The 22,043-nt window shown below is 49.0% G+C and overlaps 2 protein-coding genes across 3 annotated transcripts in view; both read left to right on the top strand.

The window, feature by feature from the left end:
- Positions 1-22,043, top strand: part of LOC128419807 (homeobox protein SIX4-like) — a 168,625-nt gene that overhangs the window by 71,143 nt on the left and 75,439 nt on the right. The window lies entirely within an intron of this gene.
- On the top strand, positions 9,767-20,431 carry LOC128420569 (homeobox protein SIX1). Of its 2 annotated transcripts, none has more exons than XM_053402240.1 (2): positions 9,767-11,072; positions 18,732-20,431. In XM_053402240.1, exons 1-2 carry the CDS (start codon positions 10,572-10,574, stop codon positions 19,086-19,088), a joined length of 858 nt encoding a protein of 285 aa, XP_053258215.1. In that variant the 5' UTR covers positions 9,767-10,571; the 3' UTR covers positions 19,089-20,431. The 2 variants fall into 2 exon arrangements, with proteins under 2 accessions (XP_053258215.1, XP_053258297.1); XM_053402322.1 differs by having other exon boundaries at positions 9,786-11,131.

The following is a 22,043-nucleotide window of genomic DNA, read 5'->3' as shown; positions in this document are numbered from 1 at the left end:
TGTGTGTGTGAGAGAGAGAGAGAGAGAGAGAGAGAGAGAGAGCGCGCGAGCTGGATAGTGACACCAAAATTAAGTCCCCCTTTCATCAGGGAAGCTGGTTCATTGCTGTTTTCCGAAGGCATAGAATCCCATAGAATCACAGAACTGCAGAGCTGGAAGAGGGACAGAGGGTCATCTAGTCTAACCCCTAATCGAACGCAGCTTGCAGCTCCAGATGCCAGACGCCACCATGGGGCGAGATGGGGTCAGTGGGGAGAGAGAGATGTCTATCCCAAGCCGGAGAAGCAAACCCACAGGGCTTCGTATTTCAGGGCATTTAAGCCCCAGCCCCGCCCACCTGACTGGCTGAGGATTGGCTGGCTCTCTTCCCAAGCCAGCCTGCTTAGGATCGGACTTGGAGGGCAGGAGGTGCCCAGTTCGATCCCCGACATCTCCTGCCAGTCAGTGTAGATAACACTGGCCAAAGGGGACCAATTGTCTGATGCAGTATATAAGGCAGTTTCCATGGATGCTTCAGTTGAAATTCCTCCGTTGCGGGGTTGGACTAGATGACCCTCGGTCCCTTCCAACAATTCCATGATGTTCCATACTGACTTTCCAGCCGGGAGACTGGCTGCTTTGTCATCCCGAACCTCATATCCCGTTTGGAAAGGTCGCAATCCTGAATTCTGGCAAGAGGGAATCCCCTTGGAACAGGGGTTGGGGTTTTGCTGTAGGGGAGAAAGGACCGGGCCGCTCGCGCTTTATTTTAAAAACCTGAAATATTCGCTGTTGCCTGGGATTTCTGCGAAAACCCTCAGGGGCTTTTCTACCCACTGACTACCGGGGAAAGCACCTCAGTGAAGCGGTGGCGGTAACAGATTTTTGAAGTCTCTCGACTCGAGTTCAGCTCTCCTCTCTGCCACGAACTCGGGATGCGTCCTGAGGCAAGTTACTAACTTAACCCTCCTTCAGACTTCACAGTTGAGGAGAACCGGCAAGTGGAGAAGGCACCGCTGACCAGCAACATTTCCCCTCCCCTCTGGCTCCTGCATGTAACGTCTGAACGGAGGGAGCCTGCGTGGAATCTGGAATCCTGTACACGCGAATGCTCCTTTGCCTTCAGACGTTACTGCTGTAGGCGGGGGTAGCTACTCAGCGCTCACCATGTGAGCCAACTGCTAGGGGACAATAAAATATTTGAGGGGGAGGGTCCCCCCAAAGTTGATGGGCATTCCCATTCACATGGTGCCCGTGCACCGCGTGGCGTGATTGATTGCGCGGGGCAGGACTTACTTGCCCCCCGCCGCTGCCCCAATATTATATTCAAGTTGGCACCCCTAGGCACTGACATCTGGCTTGTTCTGCCTTACCGGTTAGTGTAAGTGGCGACGAGGGAGCCTTCCTTCTGTATCCCAGAGTGCGTGGGAGCCGGTGCTCCTGAAGGCTCCCGCACTTCGTTCAGACGTTCGTTCCTGAACACGCGTCTGAACACGAGGACTGCAACCAGAGCAGCCGCTCATCTCCTGCCCTTGTGCCGCTGAAACACATACAGGGGCGCACAACCACCATAGCTGTCAACGTTTCCCTTTTTTTAAGGGAAATTCCCTTATTCCGAATAGGATTCCTCGCAAGAAAAGGGGGAAAGTTGACAGCTGTGTCCTCCACTCTGTCACACATATATTTCCTAGAATCTTAGAGTTGGGAGGGATCCCAAGGGTCATCTAGTCCAACCCCCTGCAATGCAGGGATTTATTGCATTTATTAATTGTCTTTCTAGCCCATCATTTTCTTCTAGTTGCTCAAGGGGGCGCAGGTGGTTCTTCCCCCTCCTCATTTAAGCCCCACAACAACCCTGTGTGGTAGGTTAGGCTGAGAGGCAGAGACTGGCCCAAGCTCAGCTTCAGGGAAGGGTGGGATCGGAAACCTGATTTCTCCCATGTCCTAGTACTACTTGTACACGCTTTGGCTTCCTGGAAGAAACCTCTCCTCTCCCATGAGTTGCTTCCTTGCGGTTTGATTGCAAAACGCGACACGCGGAACGCGGAACGCGTGGGAATGGCGTTACGGCGGGGCGTTTTGGGATGAGCTTGAAAAGGCGCATCTTTCACTACAAGGCCGGGGAGCCTGTGGCCCTTCAGATGTTGTTAGCCTCCACTTCTCCCCGTCCCCTCTGACCAGCCGGGCCTGATGCGCGCTGCGGTCCACCAACATCTGGAGGAGCGACCGCGGGCTTCCTGGCGACGCTCCCCTCTTTCCTGGGCTCCTCCAGAGCTCGCAGGGTGACACCCGCTTTGTTTTCACAGGTGTCTGGAGGGCAGCGATGGCCAGCCGGTCCCCCGAGCCTCCTTCGGGGGTTTTCTTCCTCTCCCTCCTTTCAGACGCCTTTTTGCACCAAACGCTTTTCAGCGTCGGCGGGGTGGACGCGTCTCCAAAATAGCGCCCCTCTTCTCTTTCAGTGGTTTTGATTTTTCAGGGGAGGAGGAAGCGCAGAGAGGGAGGAAAGCAGGAAAAAAGAGAGCTAAAGGGGTTGTGAGAGAGAAGACAAGTCCTTTATTGTTTAGAAATAAACCAACCCTCCGCACCCCTCCTTTCTTTCCTTCTTTCTCTCTCTCGCTCCCTCCCTGCGTCTCTCTCTCGTTCCCTTTCCTCTGCGCTTAGCAGCTCAGAGAGGGTGAGATCCGGTATCACGTTGCAGATTCCCACTAAAGATAACGAAATGTGATCTATTTTTCAGAGCGGCAAGTGGATGGGAACGAAGCCGTCCACGACAGAAAACTCATTTGCTAATGGGCTCGGTTTTGGGTTTCCTTCGCGTCTCCAGGGTCGGAAATCGCTGGAGTTTTGGGTTACTGGCCGCACTTATAACTGGCCGCATTCTGCAAATCCTTTTTTCTGCTTTAATTAATTAAGGAGCAGCGCGATCATTCCCCAGAAAGCAGTCTGCCCTGGGCTCTTTCCCTCAGGCCGCGCACCAGTAAGGTCTTATTTACGTTTTGCATTTGGAAGAAACCAGGCCCCAAAGGTGGGCAAATTTCTCGCCAGCCTCTCCCACCCCCACCCCTCCGCCCAAACCACAGATGCGTGCCTTATACCCGTGGACAGTTCAATTTCACGCTGCAAATCGATTTTCCAAGGTAACAGCCCTCGGATTGTCCACAAAATTCTGCCACTTACGCCCCTCGGAGATTCCTGTTTTGTTTTTTTGGGTTGTTTTTTTAAAAGTAAAAATCTAGCGTCCATTCATAAAGAAATTTACGCCCCATCCTGTGGATGTTTATTTATTCAAGAGAAAACTCCCTTGAATTCATCAGAGTTTGTCCTCCCTACGTGTGCTTAGTAGGGTCGACGTGTAAAGTGTGTGTGTGTTTATATAGAGCAGTCCTGTGTTCACAAACTGGGTACACTGGGTTTATTGGGCTTGGCATCATCTGGCGAGGAGACTAAGGATGCAGTCCTGACCTGTACTTACCTGAGGGAAATAAACTCAATGCGACTTCTGAGGAGAAGGGGGTTATTGTGCCACACTTACCTCGGAGTAAATGTCCTAGTTTACGCACTGGATAAGCGGGTATAGGATTGAACTGTCAGACAGAAGCCTTTAAATGGGGAGTAATACCAATAGATGTTTTTGGACGTGTAAACTGTCTTAATATAGCACAAGTAGAAGCTGTTTTGTGCAATACCTTAAGGTGTTGAACACACACACAAGCAGCTGCTAAGTAGTGTCCGTCGCTTATAATGTTTATATTTTATATGGGACTTAGTATATTTCATAAGCACTCCAGCCTATTACACCTAAACTAGCTTGTCTGATGTGATCGTAATGACAGTTGCATTTCAGGGGGAAATTGCTCACGATGTTCGTGGCAGAAAACAATTCCTGCCAGTCGGATTTACTTCCAAGTAAACATGCTTAGAATCCGAGGCTCTCCTGTATTTTATTTTATTTATCAGACCTTCCCATTAATCATGCACTGTGAGAGGAGCACTGGTCCTGAACTCATGCACAATTACTAGGGAGCAAATCCCATTAAATTCGGCGGGGCTTACTACGTGCAGAGGTGTAGATGGGATCCTGCCTCTCTGCCTCCTCTTGAGGCGTTTAGACTTACCTTTGAGGAGAACGAGAGAGCAGGGAGCGGGGCCGAGTAGGCTTTCTATCTGGCACCTGGAGGGAGCCCCCCGCCCGGCGCGCGCGGACTTCCACGCGGAGGCTCGCTCCTTTCAGACGTTGGCGCCGTACACGTGGACGCCAGGGAGATGAGCTAGTCGGCGCGCGCGCGCATTCTCCTTAGTGGCGCATAGAAACGCTGTTTTTGTAAACAGGCTCCGCGGAAAATGCGCCTGCGGAATAATAAAACAGCAGTCGGGTGACCCGATGTTTCAAATTGTTATTTATAGCAAATTCTTTTCTCTGAAAAGGCTCAAGAAAAAACAACAACGCCGCAAAGGTTTTTCTCCAAACCACCCACCGGGAGGGACGTCAGGGCGATGCGCTTCTCCTTTCGGCTAGTTGGTAAATTTGCAACGCGATTCCATATCCGCCTTTTTTGCGGTCTGATTTGGAGAAGTGAAAGGGACTGGTTTTTATAAAACATAGCAAGTGATGATGACCGTCCGCAGTTAGCTCTCGGGTGCAGGACTCCCAGCATCAGGTTAGAGACCCCCTTGTGGCGCAGGAAAGCTCTCGGTCTCTACGTTCCCTTGTTTATAAAAGCGAATTATTTAATCTCCGCCTTAGGAAACAAATATCACTTTTTGTGGCTCGTCGGCGATTGCAGCAGAATGATTTGCAACAGAAATGAGACTTAACTGAGCGCAAAACGTGATTGACATGAATTGTTTACTCGCAAGGAACACCGCTCTTGCGTCCTGAACGAGTTAGGCGAAAATCAACTCGGAAAGAAACCAAAAGCGGACTTTAAACTGCCAAGTATTCTCTGCAGAGCCGGATATAAATGTTTTGAGGATGTGGGTGTAAGTGTTGGAGGGTTATCCACAAACACACAACCAACACACACACACACACACACACAGATCCAGAGCGTTGCTCGTAGCCGACTGCTGCTAGATAGCATGTGGGCTCTGCTGATATATTTATAACCGGCCCTTTAAAGAGAATCCTCATCTCGTCCAGCGCGGAGCTACAGAATGATAAATCCCGTGTTTGCTTCTCAGACGTTTGAAAAGGATCCCAGGGGAGGGAAGCGGGTTGAGGGGGTTGGTGGCAGCAGACAAATAGCTGTCAGGCCGGAGAGAGAGTTATCTCCACCAATTTGGTTCAGATCTGTCTTTCGCCTCGCCCTCCAGTCCTGCAGGTATAATCTGTCAGACCTTTGGCCTCTTTTTTTAAAAAGAAGACTTAAAAAAAAAATCCCTCCTGTCCTTATTTTAAAAGCATTAGCCGCGGTAAACATCCATTTAGCAAACACCTCTTTGAGTGAGGCATTTTTTTTCCGGGGTGGGGGAAGCTTTCCAACCTCTCTCTGCTAATAGGAGGGGGAAAATATTTTGCGCATCTGTTATAGACTTTGGGGTATGTTGGGGCATATAATTTTGTGTGTGTGGAGAGAGAGAGAGAGAGAGAGAGAGAGAGAGAGAGAGAGAGAGAGAGAGAGACGCCTTTCTAAAGAGTCGCGTTCCGGTCCCCACGCAGCTGCCTTGTCAATAAGGAGTCCGTTCCAAGTCGAGACATTTTTTGCTGGCAGGACATTCATTGCAGCAGCTTCTCTGAAGGCATCACGAGGACCAAAATAAAGTGGGGGAAAGTACCAGATCGGGTGGGACAATTCGTTGCAGCGGCCGAGCGGAGGGGATAGAGATTGTCTCTCCATATGCATATTATATCCACACGCATAAAGTGGTGTAATGGTGCCAACTTGAATAAAAAAATGGGGGGGGGGGGTCTCTGATCACAAGACACATGCACCATTTGACTTGCAATGCCCATCAACTTGAAGGGAGCTGGCCCCCTCAAAATATTTTATTGGGGAGCGAAGGGCCAGCTGCCCCTAAGTGGCGGCACCTATGCAGTGGCGCTTTCAGGAAAAGTTGGGGGGGGGCAGAAGTCGTCCAGGGCCCGCTTTGCAGACTGTGCAGGAGGGGTCTCACTTCCTGAAGTCGTCGAAAAGAGAAAGATCCGCCCCAATACTCACCTAATGCCTTTAAGTCCATGTGGTCTTAAATTGCTAAACTGTGACCACTGTGATGCACAGCCAAGGCGCTTGGGCCTGCCTTTCTCTGGCTTAAGGGCACTTTCTGCAAGATCCAGAAAGATGAGAAGAACCGGATTCAATTTAGCCCCAAACGAACGGGCTCCTCCAGTGTGCAAAAGAAAATCCGGCCCCGTTTTCAGACCTGACGGTCAAAAGCCAAGGCACGAAAGTGTCTTTGCCTTGTGGTTTCATAATACCGAGGCAGAGAGCAGACAGACCAAGGCAGAGGGGATGTTTGACCGGCGCGGTCGTTTTCGGGAGCAAAGAGGATCCTATGCATTTACACGTGACAGGGACACGCAGAGAGGCGTGCAAACAGATCGAGGAGCAGTGGGCCTTCTTTCTGCGGACCCGAGTTAGGTCATTTTAAGGCTGTGGAATTAAGGATCTTTGGTGGCAAATGCGCGTTTCTTCAAAATGTGTCCTGGCCTGATGTAATTTTAAATCTTCTTCCACTGTATTACTTCTTGGTGAGCAGTTGTATACAAACACTGCTGCCTGCATGCTTTCCCTTTTATTCCTGCGAGTAAAAGGCGGGGAGAGAAAACGACGTAAAAGAAAAGAAAAACTGATAGCCAAGCATTCCGGATGCCACCCCCACGAATATCTCTGATCTAGGCAGGCTCTACAGGGATTTCAGCCCTCCTACTAAGGGAGAGGGACACCCGGGCCTTCCTCAGCCGTCCCCTAACATCTAACTTCACGGGGTTAGTTATAGTCACCGTCGCCGTGCGTGTGAGTGTGGTCTCGCGTTCCCACTACAAGCGACGTGGGCGAGCAACACAACACGTGTTCAGATTCCAACCTCTACGACGTTCCGATGGAAGGAATATGACCCGGTTGGAAGAGTCAGTTAGGATATATGAACATCAGTCCAACCAAGGATAAAAACCAAATCTCAAGTCTGATTCACAAACCTGCTGAGACGCGGATGAAAACCAGTACAGTGGTGCCTTGGGTTACGAGCTTAATTCGTTCCGGAGGTCCGTTCTTAACCTGAAACCGTTCTTAACCTGAGGTACCACTTTAGCTAATGGGGCCTCCCGCTGCTGCCACTGCGCTGCTGCTGCGCGATTTCTGTTCTCATCCTGAAGCAAAGTTCTTAACCCGAGGACTATTTCTGGCTTAGCAGAGCCTGTAACCTGAAGCGTCTGTAACCCGAGGTACCATTGTAGGTGTTTTCTTGAGCGCTAAAGGAAGCCTAATGCCGCGATCCTATACACGCACCGGGGAGCTTTAAGTCCCAACCAGCATTCATGGGATTGCGCCTGTACGCTGAAGCTGAAACCCCGCGGAAGCAAAAAATAAACAAACCACAAGGTGTGTGGGGGGGTGTCAATAGAACAAGGGGGTATGGATGGAGGGGTCGCTGGAACTATGCCCGCGAAGCATCCTAAGCAGTAAAAAGCGCGATACAAATGCTAAAGCATTATTATCATTCGCAGCTGGGGAAGGGTCGTAGCCCCGTGGCAGAGCATCTGCCTGAGACATTGCACCGCCGCCGCCAGTCCATGTAGACGACACAGATCTGGACGCAGCAGTCAGTGGTCTGACTCGGCAGGAGACAGCTCCCCACGTTCCGAGTTGGGAATAAATTGGACGGCTGACATCTACCGGACTTTGCTTCTAAATACAAAGATGCGGGTTCAAAACAGACGCGCGATTGGTTTTAGGGGTGTGGGCGACCACCTGCCATGCTTAAGGACCCTGACTTCGAAGCAAGTCCCCATTCTCCCTACTTTTTGCTGCAGCATCCGACTAACACCGTTATCCCTCTGAACGTGGGAACGTAGGACGGCCTTATAGTGCGTCATCAGGTTTTGGGGAGTCCAGGAGTCTCTCCCAGCCTTCCTTGGAGCTGCACCCGCATGCAAGGCAGATATTCTGACATTGCGATGCTCTGACATCACCTTCTCCTAATCCAGCGGTACCCAAAGCGGCGCCCTCCATAAATTGAGGGACTATAACTCCCGTTATCCATGACCACCGGCCAAACTGAGGCAGTTGGGAGTTGTAGTTCAACAGCACCTGGAGGGCGCCCCGTTGACTACCCGGGCCCTCACCGGTCTTCAGTCCCTCTGGTGTTGTTTTTTGGGGACCCCGGGAGTCCTGCCTGACTAGATGCACCTCAAAAAGCGTTCTCTCCTCGTAAGCGCCGCTGTTGGTCACTTATCGCCTCCAAGATAAGTACAGCTCATAAAAGGCTCTTCGTTTCGTCCTTTTCGGCAGCGCTGCTGCTGCTCCGCTTATCTCGCCCTCATTGTCCTTATCTCAAGCCCTGCCCTCGCTACTGACAATGGATTACCTTTGTTTGGAGAGGCTCTAATTGTTTCTCCCTCCCTTCCCCAAATCATCTTCCTCCTCCAGGAGGAACCTCCTAATTGCTTTTTGAACCAAAATGAGGATTAGCGGAATCCAAGGGAGGGCGCGGGTGGCTACGCGCGGCGCGGAAAATACGGTAAGACAATTCTGACACCACCCGCAACCCCGACTAGGCTTGCGCCAGCTCCCCATAACATGCTAAGTTGGTCGCGAGCCCCATTGAATTCAAGTGACAGCTGTTTCCGAGTCACCACCCACAGAATCGGGCAGAATACTTGGCGTTTTTACTGGGAGGGCCAGCTCTCGATGGATGGGGGTCCACGTCCCTGATTAATATGCCGAGGACAGCAGCTTCAATAGGGGGGAAAACAACAACTGCTTTTCAGTTTACTCGGAAATAACCTGCGCTCCGTTCAGCGCGCCTGACTTCCAGGACAGGATGCGCAATTACGCGGCGATCAGGTCAGATTGCAAGAGGGCCGGAGACGCTTACTCCAGAGTCATCTTGCTGAGGCCGCGTTGGAAGGAGTGTTTCAGCCCGGTACCGTTCGTTCCAGAGCGCATCGCGGATTTTAAATAGGCCTAACTCCGTCTGCACAGGCGAAATATGTGCTGGTTCGATTCCAGTACCTATTACTTAACGTCGACAGGGTGCCCTTTCTATCACCTTACGTCTGGAGGCTGTATTGACCGCAGGGGCATCGCTTTTATTGATGTATTTGGAATACGCGCTCCCGCGCCCGCTCCTGGCATAATTCGAATTCCCACCAATTTACACGGGGAGAGAGGCCTTCTGCAACACAACTCCTGGTGGCAGCCCAAAGGCATCGCTTTTAAGCTTCACCTCTTTGAATGCAAAAATAAATAAAGAGCAATATGTATTTCCGAGGAGGGTGATGATTAATAAATGAATGAATGAAAGAATAAATAAATAACAATAAGATGCCCACCCTGCCTCTCTAGCCTCTTAAGACATAGTTATGGCGCTCCTTTCATTATTTATCGTGCGCCATAAGCTATTCATCAGGGGCATCATTTATTCATTCTCAACATTAAGGTAATTAAATATGAGCTCACCGGGAATGAGCAGGTCTGAAAAAAAAGGCGGGGGGGGGCGAAGGGCGAGGAGGTTTGCTGGCTGGCTGGCTGGCTGGCTAGCTGGAGGAGAGACGGGCCCGCAGAGGAAGGGGGAGAGAGCTGGGCTGGGTACGGGTGGCTCTCTTTTTCTTTTTTCTTCTAAAAAAAAGAGAGTCTGCAATAATTGATTTGCACAGAGTTTAGTTCCCCTTAGGTGACACTTGAGAAGCAGCTCGAATTGCAGGGTCCTGACGTGTCTCCCCTCTGGAGGGAGGAGGAGGAGGAGGAGGAGGAGAGAGCGAGAGGCCAAGAGCCGCCCTATCTGTCTCCTTCGCCTTTCTTCGCCACTCAGTCGGCCCCTCGGCTGCAGCCAGAGCCACAGCGAAGCGGACCTTGCCAAGCCCCCGTCGCCAGCGCCCGCTCTCTCTCTCGCTCGCGCACCAACCAACCAACCAGGCCGGAGCCGCGCCGGGCCGCGCCTTCCTTCGGCTGCTTTTTTCTACTGCGTCCTGGGCGGCGCGCTCTCTCGCTCTCCCTCTCCCGGGCGCAGCTGCTGCCTTGCTGGACGCGCCTTCCTATAGGGCGCTGCAAACATCCAATCCAAGGGAGCCCGGAGGACGACGGGGCGGCTTTCAGCTTGGCTGCCGTCGGAGATCCCGACCCAAAAGTTTCCTGCGCCTGCAGCGACAGCGCCGGAGCATCCAGTTCCTTTGCGCCTCGCTCGCTGGGTTCTGTTGGGGACGCTTTTGCCTCCCCGCTTGGATTCGCCAAGGGTCTTTTTGGAGTTTGCGCCTGGGGGTGAGTCTCTGCGCGCCTCCCCTTCTTCTGCCTGTGTGGGGAGGGGGGCGGCGCCCAGCGCTGCTTTTTCCTCTCTCCCCCCACCCCACCGCCCCGCCGGTCCTTCTGCCGGTTCCGGCCAGCTAAGCGAGCGCCGGGTGGCGGGCGCCCCGTCTGCGGCTCGGCGCCCCCGTCGCCATGTCCATGCTGCCGTCTTTCGGCTTCACGCAGGAGCAAGTGGCGTGCGTCTGCGAGGTGCTCCAGCAAGGCGGCAACTTGGAGAGGCTGGGCCGCTTCCTGTGGTCGCTGCCCGCCTGCGACCACTTGCACAAGAACGAGAGCGTGCTGAAAGCCAAGGCGGTGGTGGCTTTCCACCGGGGCAACTTCCGCGAGCTGTACAAGATCCTCGAGAGCCACCAGTTCTCTCCGCACAACCACCCCAAGCTGCAGCAGTTGTGGCTCAAGGCCCACTACGTGGAAGCCGAGAAGCTGCGCGGCCGGCCGCTGGGCGCCGTGGGCAAGTACCGCGTGCGGAGGAAATTCCCCTTGCCCAGGACCATCTGGGACGGCGAGGAGACCAGCTACTGCTTCAAGGAGAAGTCCCGGGGCGTCCTGCGCGAGTGGTACGCCCACAACCCTTACCCTTCGCCCCGGGAGAAGAGGGAGCTGGCCGAAGCCACCGGCCTCACCACCACCCAGGTCAGCAACTGGTTCAAAAACCGCAGGCAGCGCGACCGAGCGGCGGAGGCGAAAGAGAGGTGGGTCCTGCTGTTTTGCAAGTCGGAGGAGCGGAGGGGGCGACCAAACTTTATCTGGGGTGTGTGTGGGGTGTGTGTGTGTGTGAGAGAGAGAGAGACCTCCAGACAGACCGACAGCCGTACAGACAGAGAGCAAGCCCAGCTAAACGCGCTGAGACTTGCATCCGAGTAAGCACGCGTAAGCTCCCGCTATCCACAGCCACAGGTAGGCACTTTTGCATCGCAGCCTTATACATGTCTATTCAGAGGTTTGGGTTTTGGGGGGGGTTGTGGGGTCTTAAACACACCCCCCCCCGCCCCCCAGGTATGTTGGATATCTCGTTGGAGCCTAAATTTATGGCGATTTATATAGGAAATCTTAACTTTGGCTGGATGGTATCCTGTATTCATTACCAACTATGCCAAATGATCATTCCTAGCGTTTATAATAATAACAGCAATGATTTTATTATTTATACCTCACCCATCTGGCTGGCATTCCCCAGCCACTCTGGGCGGCATACAGTACATATAAAAACATAGCAAAACGTCAAAAACTTGCCGATACAGTTTACCATCCCCATTGATTTTTAGGCTGCAATGGTATTACCTGGAATAATAATAATAATAATAATAATAATAATAATAAATCCTAAAGGACTTGCCTCTCAATAGACATGCCTAGGAGGAGGTTCCTAGTGACACGGTTAAGACAGGAATGTTAAACCCTGCTTTACCTGGGCGTAATCCCATTGAGTTCAGTGGGACTTGCTTCTGAATGGACATGGTTAGGATTGCATCATGCCACCCTGACCGTGAAACTCATTGGGCCTTCAGGGCTCAAATGGGCCTGGATCGTGTCCCTAGGGGGCTCTTACTCACTTCTGAAATCTTCGCACAGCCTACTGTGTCATGCTAAATACCTGTTAGTCAAGAGTACTAGCAGGTTTCCCATAGAAAGGCCGTGTCTTGGTGAAAGAGGGCCTTTTCCAAACCTCCTCATCTCCTTCCCCTGATTGTTGCTTCCAAACTTCTCCTTCCTCCTATTATGTCCTGAGGGAGGAGAATGAAAATAATCACACCCTTTGCTGCATTTTCCTGATGTGGAGTTCTTACAGTTTCTGGCGCCCAGCATAAATAAACGTCACTGCAGTCTTGCTTGGCCTAGGGGGGGTTATGCAAATATATATATATATATATATATATATATATATATATATATATATATGTTGAAAGGACAAGGTAACTGGAAGGCCAAGATTTCCAGAGTGGCAGCTGTGTCCGTCTCTTGCAGGAAAACAAATCAGAGTCTTTTGTCACCTTAAAAGACGACACATTTGTCAGGGCACTGAAGCCCACTAACCAGACCAGCACATCCTGCATAAGGTCCCATTTGCACCTCTGTTCCTCATTTCCTTTCCTCTCTGGGGGCTAGTCCAGAGTTCCCTCTACTTGATAGAAGCTATCCTGATTCTTTTGGTGCCCAGTAATTCTTCCACTCTCCCCTTTAATCCTCCCCCCCACCAATTCCAGCAAAAGCCCCCTTCCTATTAGATACATCTCCCAAGCTGCAGCAGGATGAGGCATATGAGCAAAGGAAATAAAAGTGACCAGGAATAACACCCTCTCTTGTTTATGGTTCCGCTGGGTTTATTGTGGGCTCAGAAGTCTCCAGACTGGAGTGTTGTGTCTCAGTTTGGCACTGTTTGAAAACCCAAGCTAGCTCCCTGGTGAGTCTGCGAGCCACCACATCCCTTTTGGAGTAGGTTTTTAAAAAATAAAAATAAAAATTTAAAGTACTGGAGGTCAAAGAGGTGAGAAGGGTGATAGGGAAGCCGGAAGAGGACTTTGCAGCTTGAGTCTCCTAAGCCTGTTTGGGCAAAAGTAGGTCTCAGTGTTCTTGGCTTTGCTTACTCCTGAGTTAGTGTGCGTCAGAGAACAGTGTGCTTGTGATTTAAAATATATATATATAAAATGGCCAGCAATAGGTTAGACAGGAGGTCAACTCAGCAAGCCCACATGCTTTTAGATATGCACACAAAGGCTGCAATCCTCAACACACTTTTATAATAATAATAACCAAGTTGAAAAGATAAATCATGGAATTAGGATGAATTCTAACCTCAGTTTCCCCCACTGATCAGCCTTGGGGGTTGTAGTCCCTTACCTGGGAGTAAGCCCCATTGAATGCAGTGGGGCTTAACTTCCGAGTATGCACGCATAGGCTTGATGGAGCAGTCTCCAAAGCTCTCTCTCTCCCCCCCCCCATCCTGTGATGCAGGAGGCTGTGGGCAGATTTCCCCCACTCCTAGCAGACCGCGAGGGGGTTAATCAAAGGAGCTGGATGGGTGAGGTTATAGGGAGTCGTTTATCTTCCTTGTAACCCCAGCCACACCCCGCTTAAATTGACGTACTTGACTTTAGGAAGGTTTACATGTGTTTAGGATTAGGGTGTCAGTCCCATTGATGACTCCCAGATCCTCCCCACACAAAACTCGGCAGTAGGTGCAGAAATGAGCCCCTAGTATCACAATAATTCATGCATTATCCAAGTCCGGGGGAACTTATTCTGTTTTATATAGGTTTTTAGCAGCATCAAAATAACGGGGGCGGAAGGGGAAGGAGGGGAAAATAAATGCGTGCCCCAAGAGGTCACAATCTAAATTGCCGAAGGATAACAACCCAGGCTTTCTCCCCTACCCCATGCATTCAAAGAATCCCGGGAGCTGTACTTGACCCCCGCAGAGCTACAATTCCCAGCACCCTTAAGCTATAGTTCCCAGGATACTTTTGGCCGGGCGCGCTTGCAATGCAAATCAAAGGTTGCAGAGCAACGGATCTGCCATCCCGGTGGAGCCGCGTGTCCAACTTGGCGGCCCCTCTGTTGTGAAGTTGGGACGAATTGGGGCAGACTCTGGTTTCAGCTGCTGAGGGTTTTTTAAAAAAATTATTATTTGTTGCAAACCGGACCCCGGAAGAGGGAGAGAGGGGAGGGAAACCGGAGATCTGTGAGACCCGGTTACCTCCTGTCCCAAGATTGGGCTTAATGTTACTCTGCCGGTAACAAGTTAGTGCCTTGAGAGGGGAGGGAAAGGAAGGGGTCGAGGAGACCCAGCGCCCTTCCTGTCCATCAGATCTTGAATACATGGACGGGACATATACAGTATATGTATACTGTATTAATCCCCACCCCTGCCCCATCTCTCTTGTTAGTTTGCCTTCTTTACTGGCTGGAGGGGGGGTAAATTATGCCTTCTCACCCCCCCCCAAAGTAAATGTGCATTGGTTAGAGATGGGTCATTTGGCACAAACAGCGCATCCAGAGAGAGACTCGTTCCTAGCCTGCTGTTGGTCCTGCTTGCTCCGGAGATGGAACTAGATGATGATGGTGATGATGATATTTGTACCTCGCCAGTCTGACTCGGTTGCCCCAGCCACTCTGGGCAGCTTCCAGCGTATATAAAAACATAATAACGTATATAAAAACGTCACTTTCCCCAGATTTTTCTGGACTCGCATTCAATTGAATAAACAAGCAAGCAAGCAAACTGGTGCCTATAGGAGAAACTCCACCCATTAAGAGTTCAGGTTATAATAAATACATATACAGTAATAATATAAGTAAGGAGCCGCGTTGATCTTTATGTGTTCCACTTCATTTTTTTAACGGTTATAGTTTTTTCTGTACCCAGAGAAGAAGCTACGTCCACTTCCTTGCCCACTGGTCAATTGTTGGGACAACTCCTCCTCCCATTCTGATTAAACTTGGCATGGATCGGGGCATTTCCCCTCGAGTAAATGTCATCTTAACAGCACAGAAAGGTTTTAAAAGGAATAAAAACCAATCACCTGATCCATGCGCTTGGGAGTTAGCCCGAGGGGACTCGGAGGTTTGGGTAAGCAGAGGGGATCTCCGCAGGCGCGCCCGACCTCTTCTTTTTCGGGGAAGGCGTAACGTGTGAATGTAGGCTAGAAAGGTGGAGGGATACTTTAAAAATAACAATAACAACTCACACTAGTTTAATAGCTTTCGTTCTAATAAATCAATTAGCCTAAATCTTTCGGTATTTACACTTTGGCAAATACTTTTTTGACACCTGATGTTGCAAAAACCCCGTTGACCTCTTTTGCTCGCTCTGTTTGTGCACGCTTCTGAATATTTTGGGGAGGGAAGAGCAACCATTTTATTTATTTTCAAAAAGCCGAACTGAACCTTGTGGCTCGGTTTAGGTTCCCGGGGAAAGGCCCAAACCGGTTTAACGCGTCGCTTACGAAACTGCCTTGAAATGTGTTTTTTTCCCCTTTTCTTTTCTGCGGCTGTTTCCCCCGCATCCTGAGCATTCCAGAGTTGAAAGCTCCGTTTTCCAAAAGAGCGAAGGTCTTCGGCGGTTATTTATTATTTTTAGCTTCCATCCTAAACATTTAGAGGGTTGTGCTGCTGGAAGCGGCTGTGCAGAGACACAGCTTTTCCAAATGCATTTTATTTTTCGACGCCGCGACGTGGACGCGCCGACTAGACCCGCGTCTCCTTCACCTAAGCTAACACTGACATCACTTCGGCTGAGATGTTCCGGCTGCAGCTGTCTAAATAGGAGGCCAAAAACGTGGCAGCTGCAACGATGAAGCCATTATTAAAATATGAACCACTCTTCAGAGAATTGTAAAACACACACATGCGCGCGCGCGCGCGCACACACACACCATTATTTGGGGTTTCTTCCTCCACCTGAGGCCGTGGGCACGATCCACACTAAGAAAACTCTCTGGAGATCCCCTGATTTCTGCGGGAGAGATTCACTCCATACTCACTGCAATCTTCACCCCATTTACTAGGGAGTAAAACCCACTGGATTCAACGGGATTTACTTCTGAGTAGACGTGGTTAGGTCTGAGCTTCTGGCTTGCCTAGCTCTGTATAGATCTTTCCGTGAGCTCTTGGTCGTGTGAATGCAAGGGGGGTGCGCGCGCCCCCGCCTGCTCACTTAAATTCTAATTTCTCATACCCTTGTTTTTACCCATCCGGCAGGGAAGATTCTCAATACCTTTTCTTGGCTGTAAATACAAACCGTTCATTCCCGATCCACTCCGTTTCTTAATCCGGATTAACTAATGCCCTGAGATTCCACTCTCCTAATGACGGAAATTGATTTGCAATTCTGGCTGCAGCCATAAACATGGACTGTAAGAGAGGGAACAATTTATAATTCACAGATTGTGTGACTGTGTAATAGGCAAAGGGGTATGAAGTCGGAAACTTAACCCAAAGGATGTTAAGAGAACCACCGAGATATGATTTGCCTTCAAGCAAATGTATTTAGGGGCTCAGCTGTGGGCCCATCAGCCTGAAATCATTACTCCGATTTTTAAACACCCTTTTTGAAATTCAGTCCCATGGATTTATTTATTTTTTACAGCGTGTTGTTGATAATCGAGATTTTGTACCCAGTTCCCCAACGCGCACCCTGCGTGGAAGCAGAAACCACCGACTAGCTTCAGTGGCGAGTGACTATCTGGGGTTCAGAAAGGCTGCCTGAGAAATGCCCGCCCCCCATGCCGATTTTTGTCGGGTCGTTCTACTCCGCCTGAGACTCGCGTGTTTGACCTAGGTTGTATGAATGCGCACTTGCCTTAGGCGCGATCTCTAGTTCCTCGCAGAGAGCGGCAGACTTTCGCCTCGAGCGAAAGTCGCTGTTCAGGGGAGCCGCGCAGAAAGAAGGGAGGCGCAGGAAGGTCGGCTTTTAAGCTGCCCCCGCATCTCAACGGAGAGAAGTCTCGGTGCGCTGTACTCGCCGCGGGTCTTACTTTACTTCCAAGCAAAGCTCCTCCGCTAGATCACCTCTAAGGGGGCAATAGATGCCCCTTTACCAGGAGTGAAACAACAGGTTTTCTGGTGCTTAGACCGGATAGAAATGTGCGCTATATTAAACTGCAGTTATTACCTCCCCTTGTTTTGCAACGAAGCCGCAATTGCTACGGGCGACGGACGCAGCTTTCGCTTCTTCCGTTCCCCCCACCAGAGTGCAAGGAAAAGGCTGCGCGTTTGCATTTATGTATGGGCGACCGTGTTCTGCTGTCTCCATTGCAGACGATCCGGGGATTGCCTGGTTGTCTGTATCAGCCTACCACGCAGGAGGGATTGGTGTTTTTTTCTTTTACTTTTCTATGTATGCAGGGAAGGGGTAGGGAGAGAAACAGTGACTCAGACAAAATTATATATTTTTATAGGGAAGGGGACAACTTTCACTCTTTCTGGCTAAGTTCCACCAAGTTAAGAAATCCTGATTCTAGCGTTCACCCCCTTGTCAATAAAATGCTTTTTGCTTCTGGAGGGTGAGTGGGGGAGATTTATTACAGAAAATGTTAGGAGCTCAGGACAGTATTGTCCATCCTCTGAGCTAATGTGAAATATTTGCAGCCTTGATCCTAACTGGTGTCTTCTTTTAGGGTTCTATGTGTGGTTTTTAAAAACCCTTTCTTGGAAGTTATTTAGGGCATGAGCCAGCCAACTACTAAAGCAGTTGCTTTTCTCAACTCTTCCTCCACTGATAATCCAGTCTTAATCTCTCACACTTTGGCTTCAACCTGATCTTGGACCTATCCTGTCTTTTTTCACATTTGTAAAAAAAAAAAAGGTTGCTTAAAAAAAAAATAAGGCCAAGCATACTTCATTTAAAATAGCTTTTAGGCTGCCTTGAAGGGCAAAAACACTGTCGAGGTGGCTTGCAAGATAAAAGGAGAATAAATTGTGTGTTTTCCTCAAATGATTTCAAAACACGACAAAACAGAAATTTTTGGAAGCTTCCCTCACCTTTTCTCTGACTTTTGTTCCTACACTGTTATACTCTGAATGTACAACATTCTCCTTTGGAAGCGAGTCCCATGGATCTAAATCTTTTTTAAGATCTAAAAGGGGTTATTTAACCTGATAGAAGGACTGCCTTGATACTCAAGACAAATATCTGACATTCCCCCAGAAAACAAAAGTCAACGAATTTTCAGTTTTTGCCCTTCTAACCCTGAGCATTCATGGAAGTTAGGTCTACTGATTTCAGTGGAACTTCCAAGGCAAAGTGTTCAACAGAGCAGCCTTAAAAAGAAGGGATCTTGTGCCTAGTTCCTTAGGCCCCATTGAACACAGCAGGGTGGGCCCTTAATTCTGAATAGATGAGGGGCAGGATCTGGCCGTGCACCATGACAAACAGATTCTATTGTACAGTTTCCTTGAAAATAAGCCTAGCGAAATTTCAACCCGATTTATATCTGCTGAGAAACACCATACTGAAATATGTGCTGCCCAAAAACCTCCTTTTGCTGTGTAGAATGGCTATATAAATGGTGTTTAGCATCCAGAGCTTTCCTCACCAAACACTGTGATTCCACTACGTGGCTTACTTGGGAGTAAGTACCATCAGAGAAGCTTACTTCCAGCACCGGGACTTTAAAACCGCTGGTGGCTTGAGCGAGTGACAGTGAACTTTCGGTAGAGTTTTCCCCTTGCGTAATTGCATTTCTGCCAATTTAGGCTGATGGGACATTCATTCCCTCCCCTCCTTGGCCCTTGGTTTTGCAACCAGCTTGGTCTATGACCACTTTCTCATCCCTCTGCTTCTCTTTTTCCCAGGGAGAATACGGAGAACAACAACACTTCCACGAACAAACAGAACCAGCTGTCTCCCCTGGACGGGGCGAAGCCGCTCATGTCCAGCTCGGAAGAGGAGTTTTCGCCCCCACAGAGTCCGGATCAGAACTCAATCCTCCTGCTCCAGGGCAGCCTCAGCCATGCCAGAAACTCCACCTATTCCTTGACGGGGCTGTCCGCCTCCCAGGCGACTCACGGCCTCCAAGCCCACCAGCACCAACTGCAGGACTCTCTCCTAGGCCCTCTCACCTCCAGCTTGGTGGACTTGGGTTCATAATCCGGAGAGACAGGGATGGGGGTTTCTCCCACCACCACCACCGCCCAGTGGTTTGTAAATAAGGGGACATTGTCATGAATTAATTTTCCTTCCTGCTCCCATTGCCCAACCCACTCGGTTTTGTTTTGTTTCCCGAGAGCTCACCTGGCGTTCTTAAGTGACTTCTAAAGATCTCTTCCAAAGCCCTTCTCTGACCCCCACAAAGGCCTGCCTCCACTTCTCATTTATCCAGCTCTCCTCCCGGCATCCTTGTCATTATGTCTTAGCGGAAGCCAAACAGAGATAGCACACACCCATGGGCATGCTATAAACAAAACAACACCCCCCAACACACACAACAGGCACACCCCTTGGCCCCCCTCCATTTGTGTCTCACATTTCTTCATATATATATATATATATATATATATATATATATATATATATATGCATGCTTGTCAGCTAGAATTACAAATGAATTCTTTTATTTAAAACGTTGGTGGGCATCACCCAGCGAAATCAAGCGTATAAGTTTTTAAATATGAGTGTTGAGCTTTATATAAAGTGCTTGGTTTTTTTTGCTGGATCTTGTCTGTTCCCTTTCCTGTACACTATAATAGTGTGTGTATGGGGGGAATATTTTAAGCAGGAACTGGGAAGTGTCTTCGCTGGGAAATTAAGTCCTCCTAAAGTCAGTGGGACTGGCAGAACAATCCTGTGCATATTTACTCAGAAGTCATTTAAATGGGGCTTACCCCACCCCATCCCAGCCAGCCCTAAGCCTGCATAATTCTTCAGCCTTTACTTTCTAGTAAGTGTTTCTTGGGCTGTCTCCATAGGCAGTAGTGAGGTTGTTGTCCTGGCTTTGAATTCTTAGGAAATATGAAAGCGGGGGTTGGGGGGGGGTTGAAAGAGGAGTAGCGTATCTTGAAACTTTTGTTTTGAAAGTTTGGTGATCTGGCGAGGGCAAATTTAAGTTTACATTTTTCTTCTTGGTCAGATGTAGCGTTCTGAAAAAGATTTTGAAGTAGCTTAAAAACTGAAAAGATGATGATGATGCAGTATTAGGTGAAGAATGTAAGTGCCTATGTCTTAACGCAGATCGTGTGAGGCCTTTTTACGTTAGAGTAAATTTTAAGTGTGACGGTACACTCATGTCAGTCATTTTTACGTTTGTGGTGAATTTAGGCAATTAATCCATGTGACTCTTTTTTAAAAAAACACAACACAACAACACAAAACCCAACAAAACACAGCGACGACAAAAATAGGAACAATTTTACCCAGACATATATCTACCATAACCCACGTTCTTTTTATAGGTTTTCTTTCTGTCTGTCTCAACTTTACCTCCTTCCCACCTCACCTCCTAGTTTGGCTTGCAAAAATATACAGGGGGGAAATAAAAATCAAAGTGGCAATTTGATTTTTGTTACCAATAGTAGCATGTGCTTTTTCTTTCCAGGTTTCTTGTACCCAAAGAAGTCTAAATTAAATCATGATAAGAAGACTGAAAACATAAAAGTCTAATATTTTTATTTCTTTATAAATAGATTAACAAGTAGCCTATATCTTCGCAAACACACCTCCCTTCCCTGCTAGTCTGTCAAGGCCTGAAGGTTACTTCTGAAGTTGGGGTTTTAAGTCTGTTTACTCCCCCTTAGCCTTTCAGTGAAGGCCTTTGAGAGGGAGATAAAAGTTGTTAAAACCCAATTCCAACCCGATTCTTTCTCCGAGGCAAATGGTCCTGTCCACTATGGCTGTTGACTTCCGACTGTCCCCTCTCACCCTTGCTTTAAAATAATTTATGGGCTCTTCCTGTGTTTAGAAAGCATTCATCGTTAGAGAGAATAAACATTCAATGGGAAGTGTGTGAAAAATTGAGAAGGCAGTTCAGCTAAGCACTTTCATCACGTCCCCCCTGATCTCAGTGGGAGAGGGTGACCTGTAGGCTTGGATGGAACCCATTGAAACCAGTGGATCAATTAGCAGGAATGTAGGCATGTTTATTTCTGGAATAAGGCCTAGTGGGATCTACTCCCTAACAAATACCTTTTTGAATTGCAGCCGGTGCTGTTCAAACTTACTCAGAAATAAGGCTAACCTTCTCTTCACATTTACTCCGGAGAGTGGGAAGAAAGTATTCTGGAATAACTCTACAATTCTTTGTTACAAATCTATGATTTTATACTGCAGACCCTCCAAGTGTCCCTATTTTCCAGGGACAGTCCTGCGCTTACAGAAGCCATCCCGGTTTCTGATTTGATTCTGGAATGTCCCGCTTTTCCTTAGGATGCCCCTATTTTCATTGTAGAAATGTTGGAACGTTTGGTAGGATGTCCCTATTTTCAACAGAGAAATGTCAGAGAGTATGGAATCATCCAACTCCTCAAGCCATCTGAAGGCAGCCCTATATAGGGAAGTTTTTATATATGTTGGAAATTACCCAGATTGGCTGGGGAAACACATTCAAGAGGGAAGGGGCATAAATAGTAATTATTATTATTATTATTATTATTATTATTATTATTATTATTATTAATTTATTTATTTAAAGGTAAAGGTAAAGGGACTCCTGACCATTAGGTCCAGTCGTGAACGACTGGGGTTGCAACGCTCATCTCGCTTTATTGGCCGAGGGAGCTGGCGTACATCTTCCAGGTCATGTGGCCAGCATGACTAAGCCGCTTCTGGCGAACCAGAGCAGTGCACGGAAACGCCGTTTACCTTCCCTCTGGAGCGGTACCTATTTATCTACTTGCCCTTTGACGTGCTTTCAAACTGCTAGGTTGGCAGGAGCTGGGACCGAGCAACGGGAGCTCACCCCATCGTGGGGATTCGAACCGCCGACCTTCTGATTGGCAAGTCCTAGGCTCTGTGGTTTAACCCACAGCGCCACCTGTGTCCCTTTATTATTATACAGAGCATCCCTATTTTTATCGGAGAAATGTTGGAGGGTATTATACTATGGCATGTATGTCTATCTAAGGACACAGTAGAGGAAGCTGCAATTCTCACTGGATTTTAGATTTTAATGG

This window comes from Podarcis raffonei, chromosome 1 (genome assembly GCF_027172205.1).
Source record: "Podarcis raffonei isolate rPodRaf1 chromosome 1, rPodRaf1.pri, whole genome shotgun sequence".
In the NCBI taxonomy this organism is placed as follows: Eukaryota; Metazoa; Chordata; class Lepidosauria; order Squamata; family Lacertidae; genus Podarcis; species Podarcis raffonei.
The sequence above is the reverse complement of the archived record's forward strand: the minus strand, read 5'-3'. Positions and strand labels throughout refer to the sequence as shown.